Raw genomic sequence first — 12572 nt, 5'->3', positions numbered from 1 at the left:
GTAATGACATTTTACAAAAGTATTCATTAACCCACATTCCAAGTTGGAGAGGGGCCTAGTTCTCTTATCCTTCTCTCCTTTGCTAATTTTGTTTTCAGAATATAGGTTAATAGTGTTTTATTTTATAAAGGAATAAAAATTCCTTTACTTTAAAAAGTATTATATAAATTTAAAATACGGCAGCAACGTATAACAAAACAGCCAGTGTGTGATGTGGCTACAGCTGTATGCATTTATGCCTCAGCGAGCTTTTAAACTGTAGCTTCTACAAGAACTCAGTGACATTTTCAGAAAATTGAAGTGGTAACTGTGTTCATTAATTGTATCACAAGCGAGTTTTTTCCTTTAGAGAAAGCAGAGCTGTTGTACAGAATGATAAATTATACTTGTTTCTGCTTAGTGCGCTCCCACTCTAAATTAAACCTGACTCTAGGCCGAAGGAGGATTGCGTCACTTGGGCGAAACCAAGCAGGCAAACCCTGCCAACTCTCACCCTCCATCCTTTCAGTTTCTTTTTTTTCCTTTGTCATTTGTCCTGGGAACAATGGAACAATATTTCTCAGATTTACTCCTCACCTGTACAGATTTATGACTGCTATTAAGGCCTTAAACTCCTCAATTCATCCCATTCCTGGGAATCCAAGGGTCCTCAGGCCTCACCTGGGGTGGTGGCTGACTTCTGGGAGGCCCCCAGGGAGGTGGGAGCAGCTCAGTCCTGATGCCTGGGCCAACTCACTTCCCACTTCTGAGCTTCAGATGTAGCAATTCACTGTCAAGAGAGTTAGATTATGAGGCAGAGAATTTAATTAAAAAATCAGATTTTTAAAAATAAAGATCCTTTCTAGAGCTGTCAGTCAAGGGCTCTAACTCATAGTTTTGTCCCTTCTGAGGTCGTCTGCACAAAGCTAGTGGATAACGTCTCCCCATTCCCAGAGAAAATCCAATGGTCTTGTCCCCGACTTCACCCCAAGCAAACACCGCCCGGATTGCCAAGTCTGCAACTCAACACTGGACACTGCCCTGTGGTTCCCAGCATCCCTTCTCATTTCGGCATGATCTTCTCTCCATGTGCCTCCACGTGTCTGGGGACCAATTACAAGTGGAGGAAGCCTCAGATGCCGTGCAGCATGACACCGCCTGTGCAGGTGAGAGGAGCTGAGTCCATGGGGGGAGTGACCAGATGTGAAGGCCACACAGACATTGGGGCAGACTTGGAATAAGCTGCCACATCACCTAGTCATTTTCCTGCTGAGGTTGCCTCCTTCCCTCTTGTGATTGTGTTTTCATTTGGATTATGCAAATTTGTGGTCAAGCTCCCTCCTGGTCCCTGAATTCTTTAAATTGGGCCTTGGGGAGTTGTGGGCTGCCTGGCCTCTCAGCAGCAGCGAGGTCAGCAAGACCCTGCAACCCAGAACAAATTTGTTCCTCCAGCAACTGCCTCAGTGTGGCCTGGGACCGAGCATCAAATATGAGTTTCAACAATTTTATGACTCTATGAATCTAAAATGTTATTACTGTGCTTTTCACAGCAGGTTAAATTACATTCTGTCTCACTAACTGGTCTCAGATCTCCCCGAGCAAAAGCACCATGTCACTTCTTTCTCAGTCCCTCTGCACTAGGAGCTCAATAGTGCTGCGATAAATGAACGAATGCCATCCATTTTGGAAAGCCTGCTCTGAGTCTTGGATGAGCTACACAGAGCTGTGTAAACTTCAGTTTCCTGATCTGGACAAAGCTAACCCCAGCCTGGGACGGCACACAGGTCAAGCAGTTAGTGCCTGGCACATGGTAAGCGATGGTCCCAGCTCCTGCAGAGCATAGAAGCTGCAGGTTCTGCATCTCTCCATCCCTGTTCCTCCTTGGCTCCCTAGGGCGGCATAGTTGCCATGGCCCATGATGGGGAGAATACCTGGAAGGGCAGTAGGGTGAAGCAGGCTGCTGAGTTGTCATTGCCTCCTGGAGGCCCTTGGAAGTGAGGGTGAGTTTGGTCTGGGCTAAGCCTCCCACTCCCTGCTTGCTTTATTTAGTTGATGTTAACACCCCACCCTGCCTCTCAAGCTCAGCTCAGGGCCCCAGAAGTCTCCCTAGAGACCTCTCTCCTCCTCAGCCCTAGCTTTTGGCCCCCTGCCCAGCTGCCATGGTAACAGGCTCCAAGGTGACAAAGGCAGCAGGCTGGGTCCTGTTTCCTCCTGGTCCCAGTGATGAGTATTTTCAGACCACAGAGACTGAACCGCTCTACACCTACCTGAGCTTCTCCTGCATTCTTACTCAGGTGGAGCTCAAACTTCCACCCCTGCCAGCAGGGCCATGTCTACCAGTCTGACAACTTGTGAGTGGAAGAAAGTCTTCTATGAGAAGATGGAGGTGGCAAAGCCATCTGACAGCTGGGAACTTATCATAGACCCTAACCTCAAGCCCAGTGAGCTGGCCCCTGGCTGGAAGCAGTACCTGGAGCAGCATGCCTCGGGCAGGTGAGAGGCCCAGAAAGCAGACCTTGCAGACAGCCCCTGGAACACAGCCCTGGGCACCTTCTAAGCAGAGGCAGAGGGATGTGGGAGCCTCCTCTGGCTGTCAGGTCAGGGTAGGGGCAGAGAAGAAACTGTGAGGTAGGTCAAAGAGGCCTTGGTTCTAATCCCAACTGTACCACTGACTCCTGGGGTGACCCTGGCAAGTTGTATTCCTGTCTTTGTTTTCCACAATAATCGAAGAGCTGTAATATCTTCATTGCCCCTGCAATCTTTGACATTTTAAGTGTTTTCTTATTTTCATACTCTGTTAAGGAGTGGTGGGACTGAGGGGAGGAGGCTACAAGGACTACTAGGGACAGTCTTAGCTGTGGGATGGGAGCCGGTGCTCTGGTCCTAGGTCTGTTCGGTCAACTCCATGCGGTTTGATTTGAATACAAAAACATCTGTTGTCCACCTGGCTCTACAACTAGCTACCTGCACACTTGGGCAAGTCGCTTTCCCTTTCTGGGTCTCAGTTTTCACATTTGCAAAATCAGGGGGTCGGCCTTAGGTGATCAATCAAGTCCCTTCCAGCTCTATTATTGAGGGGTCTGTGACCAAAAGACTTAGCTTTCGGTAGGACTTCCCATAGGTCTACAGGACCCAGCATTGCATACGTTATAGGAACCGTGTCTGCCATGGTGCCAGGAGTCCTAAGGCAAGGAGACGCGCCCATCTGAAGCCCGCATGCCTTTCCCTCTTCTACTCCGTGATATGAGATTGGGACCACAGAATTCCCTGCCCAAGCTGCCTCACACTCATCTGCAGGGTCTGTGCAGGCCTCTTTCATGGGTCAATCGACTCAACGATAGACAGTACCTTTAGGTCCCTGGGAGGCCAACAGGCAGCTGTGTTCTGGGGGTGTAGACACATAGGCTGGGTGTTCAGACAATGTTTTGTTATGTAAAGCCCCTCAGGTATACCGTGATGTGGACAGTGAAAACAGGAGACAGACTGTGGATGGGGAGTTGACATTTGTATTCTTGGTCCAAGACCTGTAACTACCAGAGTGAACCTGTCTTTAGGACAAAAGACAGAGAGGCGGAGGTTGGTTGGTTCAGTTCAGTTCAAGTCAATTCGAGAGGCATGTGTCAGACACCTGTTGTGTGCTGGGTCCTGGCTGAGTTTGACTAGCTGTGTGAACAGAGAGCCCTTGTTCTCTCAGTGCTTCTGTTTCATCTCAGTAAAATGAAGGCCTGACGATCCTTAAGGCCCCCTACTGCTAGGTCCGATATTCTGGGATTTAAGATTTGAGGTTTGGCTGGGAGTGAGAAACAACTCTAAATTGGTTTGATGTAAGGAGGTGTGGAAGGAGGAGGCTGAAAACAGGAAGCCTCTGAGCTGGCTGGTGGGAGGAGTGCAAAGGGCCGGAGACTTGGGAACAATGGCCCAGGAGTTTAGAGGCTGAGCTCCCTTGCCTCAGGGATCAGCTGGGTCCTATTTCAGGCTAGTGACTTGTGTGTCCCATCAGGCGGGACAGCAGGACTGCTGCTCCACCTCTGCTCTGTCCTTATTCTGTGCACAGGCTCACTCTACCTCTGAGCCTTGGGACACTAGTCCTTGTTCCCTGCAGCTCTGTCCAGCATGGAGGTCAGGGCCCTTCCGGCTCAGGACCAGTCAGGCTGTTCTCCCTGACAACCTTGTTTGGGCTGTGCTAGGTACTGTTCTGTGCTTATGTGGACTGTGGCAGGCTTGGCATCACTACACTCCACAGCCTAGGTTGTGTGATGCTTCGTGGTATCTGTTGGTCCTTCAGGGCCATCATAGAGGAGCCCTCAAGTGGGTAAGCAGCGAAGGCAGACTCAGCCCAATAGACCCTTGACTGTCTGTGAAACCTCTGTAACAGGGGCCTGTGAGAGGTTCATCTCAGGGATAGAAGGAACTTTCCTGGAGGTAACAAGTGCTACGTCACTGAAGGTGTGAAAGCATTGGGTGGGGGCTGGTGGAGTGGAGCTAGATGAGCCCAGGCCACTTCCCTCCATGTTTCCGGAGGCTGGGACTCTAGGGACCCCAGGTTAGAAAACATGGTAAGTGTTGATGTGTGCACGTACGTGGAAAGGGTGCAGAGCAGGATCCACTTTTCCAGTTTCTGCTGCAGGGTGGACTGGGGTATAAGGATGATAGGCCAAAGGACAGAGCGTGCTCTTTGTGAAGGAGCAGGGACCAAACCCTGTAATCCCCCTCCTGCTTGCCTCTCACCCATCCACCTAGCCAACAGGTGGATTCTTGGTGGTTTGTGCTTGGCACAGTTAGAGCGATCTCCTCTTCTCCCTAGAGCAGGCAAATGCCAGAGTGAGGCGTGCTGGTCATGCCCCTTATCAGAGTCACAGGAGGTCTGACCCTCTTTATTGGACACCATCTCCCTGCATTTCCACAGATAAAAGTAAGGCCCAGATTAGGAGAGTAAACACTTTGTAACATCCAATGCCCGTCCTGAGCGCATTAGGCTTGGAGAGAGCTGGGGCCACAGGAGGGCGCACAGACCACAGGCTGGAGAACACAGTTGAAAGCCACATGGCTCCTGTGCCAGGCTCCTGAGGATGCTGCGCTGCTCTAGGTCCCCAAGAGCCAACCTGCGGAGGTGGAGCTGGCAGGTTCAAGTGCTAAGAAAGCCAGTGGGCAGTAAACACTCTGCTTCTACCTAAAAGCCCAAGCCCAAAGGGCACACAGGGCCCTTTCTTTTCGGACTCCTCCAGGGCAAGCTGCTGCTAGGAGGGAGGCCCATCTTCTCTATCCCTCTCCCCTATCCCTGCAGGTTCCACTGTTCCTGGTGCTGGCACACCTGGCAGTCGTCCCACGTGGTCATCCTCTTCCACATGCACCTGGACCGCGCACAGCGAATGGGTTCAGTGCGCATGCGCGTCTTCAAGCAGCTGTGCTACCAATGTGGAACCGCGCGGCTAGACGAGTCCAGCATGCTGGAGGAGAACATCGAGGGCCTGGTGGACAACCTCATCACCAGCCTGCGCGAGAAGTGCTACGACGAGGACGCTGGCCAGTACCGCATCCACGTGGCCAGCCGCCCAGACAGCGGGACGCACCGCAGCGAGTTCTGCGAGGCCTGCCAGGAGGGCATCGTGCACTGGAAGCCCAGCCAGAAGCTGCTGGAAGAGGAGGCGACATACACCTTCTGTGATGCCTCCAAGCCAAAGGCCCAGGAGGGCTCGGGCTACAACTTCTTCTCTCTCCGCTGGTGCCTCTTCTGGGCCTCTCTCTGTCTACTGGTTGTCTACCTGCATTTCTCCCTCCGTAGGTCTTCCTTCCTTTAGTGGAGCTGGTTGGGGGTGGGAGGAGGGCACCTGCGGGTGAGAGTGGGGAAGACCCAGCTTTGGTCCTGATTCTGCTACAGGTTCAACCTATGACGCCGGACCACTCAGTTACCTCTCTGGACCTCAGTTTATTACTCTGCAGAGTGAGAGGTCTGCTCTCCTCTAGGAGATGCTTAATGGTCCTTTCGTTAAAATCTACAGTGATGAGCCCTGACTGGGGTGACTCAGTGGGTTAGGTGCCGTCTAGCAGAGCGAAAGGTCGCTGTTAGATTCTGGTCAGGGCACATGCTTGGGTTGGTGCTCCATTCCCAGTCTGGGCGCATGTGAGCGGCAACCCATCAATGTTTCTCTCTAACATGAATGTCTCTCTCCTTTTCTCCGTCCCTTCCTCTCCCTAAAAATAAATAAATAAAATCTTTAAAAAGAAACATAATTTACAGTGATGGGGTAGGAGAGAAAGTTCTGAACCCACAGAGAGGGAGCTTCTCTCTCCACCTCCATCTCTACCCCACCTCTTGCTTCATTTCCATGTCCTGCACCCCGGTAGGACCCCATTAGGTTCAGTCTTGCCTCTGCCTCATTCTCAAGCTCATCTTCAGCTGCTTCTGACCATCCTGCCATGGTTCCTCTTGGAGAGGTTAGTGGGCCCACCCAATGCGTCTTCAGTCAATATTCAGTGTGTCTTCACCCAGCCTAGGGATCTTCCAGGTGACAGTGTGTCTTTAAAAAAAACAACTTTATTTTATTTTTATTGTTTACACTATTACAGATGTCCTCATTTCTCTCCCTGTGGCTTCCTCTATCCAGCCCTGCCCCTCCCCTCCTTCAGGCCATCCCCACACCGTGGCAGCAGCCACACATGTCAAGTGCTTAGTAGCCACATGTGGCCAGTGGTTACTATATTGTACCGTGCAGGTATCGAACATATTCACATAAATTTCTATTGGACGGCACTGGTTCCGAACTCGAAATTCCCACTTAAATGTGTGTGGACTCATAAAATTAAAGGTAGGTACAGGTTTAAAGGTGCACATGAAGCCTTCGGGGGCAAGGACAGTCACGGTGGTACGCCGTAGATACACCAATGAGTATGTAACAACTGTACTTCTGGCTGTCGGGGTCTCAGTGTTGCCTAAATTTATTTCCTGGGAAGAAAGACCTGCTGAAATTCACTGCAAGGTGATGATTCTGTGTGTGTGTGTGTGTGTGTGTGTGTGTTTCTTGGCTTGGGGCTTGGAGAATATGGTCCTGTGTTCTGCAGAAATTAGAAGCTGTGGCACCACTACTTACACAGGATATAGTATCATATGTGACACTGTCGTCCTTCTGAAAATGCCTCAGAGCAGATTCTATAGCTGTCCTATTTCCTGGGTGTGGTGATGGAAGGGGCAGATGAGGCAGATCTGTGAATATGGAACTTCCAAGGACAGTGGGGCTTTGTGTCTCCATTGAGGGGCGGCGATGCTGGGGGGAAGCATGAGTAGTGAAGACAGCGCCTGTCTTCCTTTTCCTTTGCCCAGTTCACGAGACCACCCTGTTAGGGGGAGTGCATTTGCTGTACCCTTTTCCTCAGGCATAGCTGTGACTTGGACAATTTGACTCATGGTCTGGCGTCAGATGACCCTGTGTTAATTACTGTCTGGAATAAGAAACAGAATCTCTCTTATTCACACTCCAATTGTTCTCTGACATTCACACCTTTCTATATCCCACCTTTAAAGCCTCAGCCCTGAGTGGGGTCAGAGCACTGACGATGAGTTTCAAGGCTGGTGTGTCTGGCTAGATGTGTTCACAAAGATGGAATGCTTTGGGCACTCTGTCATACCTGCCCACTGGATGTGCGGTCTGGTTTTCTTCTCCAGCTGTGGCAGGTGGTTTCTGGTGGCTTGACCAGATTCCTCTGTGGACCTGCAGAGAGCTAGGCAATCGGGAAGAACCTACCTGTATGGCATCAGGCATCATAGTGTCTGTGAATGAGCAGGCATGTGAGGTGTGCTCACCTCTGGCAGCTACCAGGGATGCTCAGCTGATGCCCCTGTGGGACATTGCTTAACTGCAGCCACATGGTAGCTTCTGGAAAAGCAAACAACAGGAACCCAGGAATCAAGTGGTCTCCAGAGGACTGCCTGCCCCCTGCTTTGGTCCACCCTGGGAGTCTCAAAGGGACAGGATTGGGATGAAGTGACATTAACAACATGCCATACTGGAATTGTGGTGTGTGGGGCTAGTTACACTGCCAAGTTGTGTCAAAGTGGGGGCAGGCCTCAAGGGGCAGAAAAGCGGAGGCCTCTGAGGTGGGGCCTGGTAGTCAAGGGACAAAGAGCCACTGAAAATGGAAGTAATGGTGAGTAGGTAGAATGATATGAGATCCAAGGAAGGTTCCAGAAAATAGACATATTCTTCTTCTTTTTTTATCAGCTCATTCTTCTTATTTCTGTATCTTTCATATTTAACTAAAATGACCCTCCTCTGACTCCACATCCTCTCCAACGATTGCCATGTATTTTATGTCCTCTTTCAAAGCCAGGTTTCTTAAAAGAATAGATTATATTTATCTCTACCTCTTATTTTCTCCTTAATTCCTGGAAGTCTCACTTCCATGTCGGTGAAACTCGCCCCATACCTCATTGCCCAACTGTCGGCCACTTTTCTGTCTGTATCTCACTTGGTCTTGCTGTTGTTGCATTTTTCATCCTCTCCTTGAAGATTCCATGATAGCCCCTGCTCCTCAGTCTCCCACTTCTGTTCTCTCTCCAATGTGATATTCTTTGTTTTACCCATCCTTTGTACACTGCTGTTTCCAGGGAGTCTCTTACTCTGCTGGTTTTCCATCAGTAACGTGTACCCACTCATGACTTACGTCTTCACTGCATATGAATTTGTGGTCTGGGCAGCTCCTGTAAGCATCTCTGCAGAACTTCGGGCGCCCAGACCAATTGGCCCCTAGGAGCACCCTCAGCATGACCAGAGCTGATCTCATCGTCTTTCCATCCAAACTTGCTCCTTCTACTCAGATTTCTACTAAGATTTCTACTCAGAAATCTAAGAGTTATTTTCTGACCTTCTGTTACTACCCTGTCCACCTTACCTGAATCAGTCACCACACCCTCTTGTTTGTTCTTCCCCAGTACCGCTGGGGTCGGTCTCCTTTCTTTCCTTCTTGCTTACTGCTGCCCTAAAGCATCGTCGGTGTCCCTTGCCTCTGTAACCTCCCTAATAATCATCGTGTCTGTAGGTTCCTCCCTTACAGCCCACCCTCCACTCTACCACTATCCAGAAGTGATTTTCCAATAATCAGATATGACCAGCTTACTCTGCTCCTTAAACTCTCTCGGAGCTCTTTCCTGCTGATGGTAAAATTTTGTCTCATTAGCCAGGTACATCTCATTTCCTAGATAATACTAACAACACAGAAGATTTATTGAGAAGGTGCTTAGTAAACATTTGCTATTACAATAATTTCCTGTGTGTGAGGTGCCGTGCTAAACACTTTGCGTGCATTGTCTCATTTATTTTTGAAAACCATCTTTTGAGGCAGGTACTACTATCTCTATTTAACGGCTGAGGCTTAGAGAGGTTTAGGACCTGGCTCACGGTGACCCAGTCCTTAGGGCGCAGTGCTGAGGTGGAAGTTCAGGGTCTCTCTGATTCGGAATTAAGTCCTCAATCACTTGGTGATCCTGTCACTCGGGTTAAGCCAGTGTTCATCTAACTCTGATGCCGACTCTCCTGGAACACATTTCCCATCTGTCTTTCAAGAGCTTTTCGTTCAGCGTCACCTGAGCATTAGCTGGCATGTGAACCTTCCCTCACAGCCCCAGGTGGCATCAGGGTCTCACCACCTGCAGGCTACCTGTGCTACTGCACTTATCTTATGGTATTGCCACACTCGTTGACATGCGTGTCTGCCTGCCGCTGTCAGTTGGCTTTCATCGTCCGTCCCTAGGACCTGGTACAAAGGAACTGCTTAATCAGAATGGTGGGCTGACCAAATTCTTTTCTTGGGTGCAATATTTTCCACCACACCTTTTCCTGTTGGGAACCACCCTGCCTGGTTTCAGAAACTAACCCTTTGTGGCGAAGGCTGAGTAAAAAAGACCTTGGGACCATAAGCCATTAAGGAGACAAAGCTTATCTTCCTTGTAGGGGCGCCACCTCTGCCCCCTTTTACTTCACCCTGCTTGGCCCCAGGAGGATGACTGGTTAGCCAATGACAGGTAAGATTCCTCAAAGGAGGGATGACCTAAGACAGGCATGGTCATGAAGGGGCCCTCAGGGTAGAACTAGAGGGGCTATAGAAAATGGGGGTGGTGGACTCGCACCCCTTGGCTTTGACATAGCCCGAGTCCTCATTCTGTCTGCAAGGAGTCTCCTAATCTCTTGGCTTCTTTATTTCCCTTGCCTGACTTAAGCCTGAAACAATGCCAGAGGTGGGTGCAGCCCTGTGCTGGAAAGGGCGGGTTCCCTGGGGAGATAGGGCCTAAGAAAGAATGCATACAATCCTGTGAAACCTGCTTTGTTAATACCCTCATTTTAAATGACAAGGGTGCAAGCATGAAATGAGTTTGCACCCCAAAATTTTATGGCCCTTTAGCTATCTGACCCTGACTCAAAATAAGCCCTCAGAGTTCTTTGAATGTTATCTATTGTTTGGTCCTTACTGCCTGACAATGACTGATGAGCTTTACCTGTATTCCTATGCAAATTAAACCAAATAAAAGCTCATTGAGGAACAGGCTTGAGGCCCTTCTCTTTTGAGAGATCAGCTACCTTTCCTCCCCAAGCAGATAATGTCTTGGTAGAATTATTCTCATCCTCAGCGGATAGGGGGGCCCTGTGGTTGGATCCCCTCCACGTTTTCCCCAGAAAGAATCATCCCGGGTATATTTCATGTACGGTGATACTCCCAAGCTAGAAGTGAAGAAAATGCTGACTTTGTGGATATGTATAATTTCCCCTTAATTGCACCCCGTGAAAAGACACTATAATCATCCGCACTTACAGAGGGGAAACTGAGCCACAGTGAGGTGTCCAGTTTGGTAAAGTTTGTGAGCTCATTGGTTTTCATCTGGTAGGGAAGCCCAGTCTGCCAAGAAATTAATAAATAATTAAATAAGCCTGTTTGGCAAAAACAAATGAAGAAAAGTTCATAGACACAGACAACAGAATGGTTCTTACCAGAAGGGAAGCAGTGGGGGGCGGGGGTGAATTGGGTAAAGGGGGTCCAATATGTGGTGACGAAAGGACGCCTGACTCCAGGTGGTGAGAACGCAATGCAATATGCAGATGATACAGAACTGCACACTTGAAGCTTAAGTAATATTATTAACCAATGTCATTCTAATAAATAAAAAAAATGAAATTAAAAAATAAGCCTGTTTGAGTTCAATACATTATATGTATTGGGACTCCGGTCAGTTCTTGGACAAGGGCCACAGTATTTTGCCCAGAGAGCAGGGTCCCCCACTAACATCCAGGTGACACTGGACTTCACATCAGTACCTGAAGACAGAGAGGGGAGCTGTACTTCTTGTAACCTGGCAACAGAGATGCCTGAAAGATGTTCAGAAACTTCTGCCTGCGTGGCTGACAGAGGGAAGCGAACTCCTGCAGGTGCCTGGGTAGAAATGAACGGTGTGCTCACAAGACATGTAGCTGATATATTTGTTCCCCACCCCTCATGAGCCCTGTATGACCTGTCAAGAGAGGCCTCTTACTATTATTTTTTCTTTCTGCATATATCCTATAACCACACCTGTGTCATAGGTGCTACAAGAAGGCAGTGCTCCATAACCCCTGTGTGCACCTTTGTGCCGATTTGACGCTGCTGAGAAGGCAAACATGGATGCACTGATTGTTGGCCAGCGGTTGTTTGTGGAGTGCCTGAGGAAGAGGACAGTAAGGCATGCAAGGGATACTGTACCGAATCTCCTGAGATCTGGGTACCAGTTCAAGGATATGGTGGAATGAGTCAGTATAAACCCATTACCACCCCTAAAAAATGGCATGGAGCATATTGTACGGTTATACAGCTATATTCCCTCAATTTCCATTCATAATCAACATACATCTACTCTGGTCTATCTTGTTCTTGACCTGCCCTGAACTCTAGCATTACAGAGATAATAGGGTTTGGAGGACCCACAAAGTGTCCTCCTCATTCCTCAGGGCTGAAGGGCTAACAATGGCCTCTCAGGAGCACAGTCATGCAGGGCTGCGTTTTGTAGTCGTGGTCGGGAGGTCGGACTGGGGCTGGCAGGGAGCTGAGTACAGGCCCAGCTGAGTGAAGAAAAAGGAAAATGTTTCACGTGTAGGAAACGTAAGCAAATAAGTGCCAGAGAGGACAGGGGAATAGAACACAAAGGGCCCGAGGAACCTGGGAGTGTAACAGGGTGTAGCCAATGGGGGGCCCCAAATAAGGATTTGTAATGGGGTCCAGAACTCAATGTCCAGGAAATATTAAAAATATATATATATAGGATGTCCTCACCCCCACAAGTCTGAGCTGGGGATGGGATGCATGGAGCAGGGCCATTGCTAGAACAGTCGTTTAACATATCTACAACCTTTAACTGGTTTCATAGTTATGTTAAATAGCTGTGGCCCTGCTTTGAGCCAGGGGGATGGGAGTGACTTCAACCCAGGATGTAACTGGGAGGCACCCCCCCACACACACACACACACTGGTTACAGAGCCCATGTAAGAGGTTGGAGATGATTGACTCCACATCACAGGGCCACATCTGCCCAGACTTACTATGACAGCCCAGTAAAGCTGGAAGAATACGGGAATGC

The 12572-nt window shown here is 49.3% G+C and overlaps 1 protein-coding gene across 1 annotated transcript; it reads left to right on the top strand.

The window, feature by feature from the left end:
• The first annotated feature begins 2201 nt into the window (after positions 1–2201).
• RTP2 (receptor transporter protein 2) lies at positions 2202–6020 on the top strand. The gene is made up of 2 exons (XM_024560999.4): positions 2202–2472; positions 5264–6020. Exons 1-2 carry the CDS (start codon positions 2309–2311, stop codon positions 5775–5777), a joined length of 678 nt encoding a protein of 225 aa, XP_024416767.2. The 5' UTR covers positions 2202–2308; the 3' UTR covers positions 5778–6020.
• The last annotated feature ends 6552 nt before the right edge of the window (positions 6021–12572 follow it).

The sequence above is a fragment of the Desmodus rotundus genome, chromosome 2 (assembly GCF_022682495.2).
Source record: "Desmodus rotundus isolate HL8 chromosome 2, HLdesRot8A.1, whole genome shotgun sequence".
Lineage (NCBI taxonomy): Eukaryota > Metazoa > Chordata > Mammalia > Chiroptera > Phyllostomidae > Desmodus > Desmodus rotundus.
Note: the sequence above shows the minus strand (reverse complement) of the source record. Positions and strands in the feature narration are given on the sequence as shown.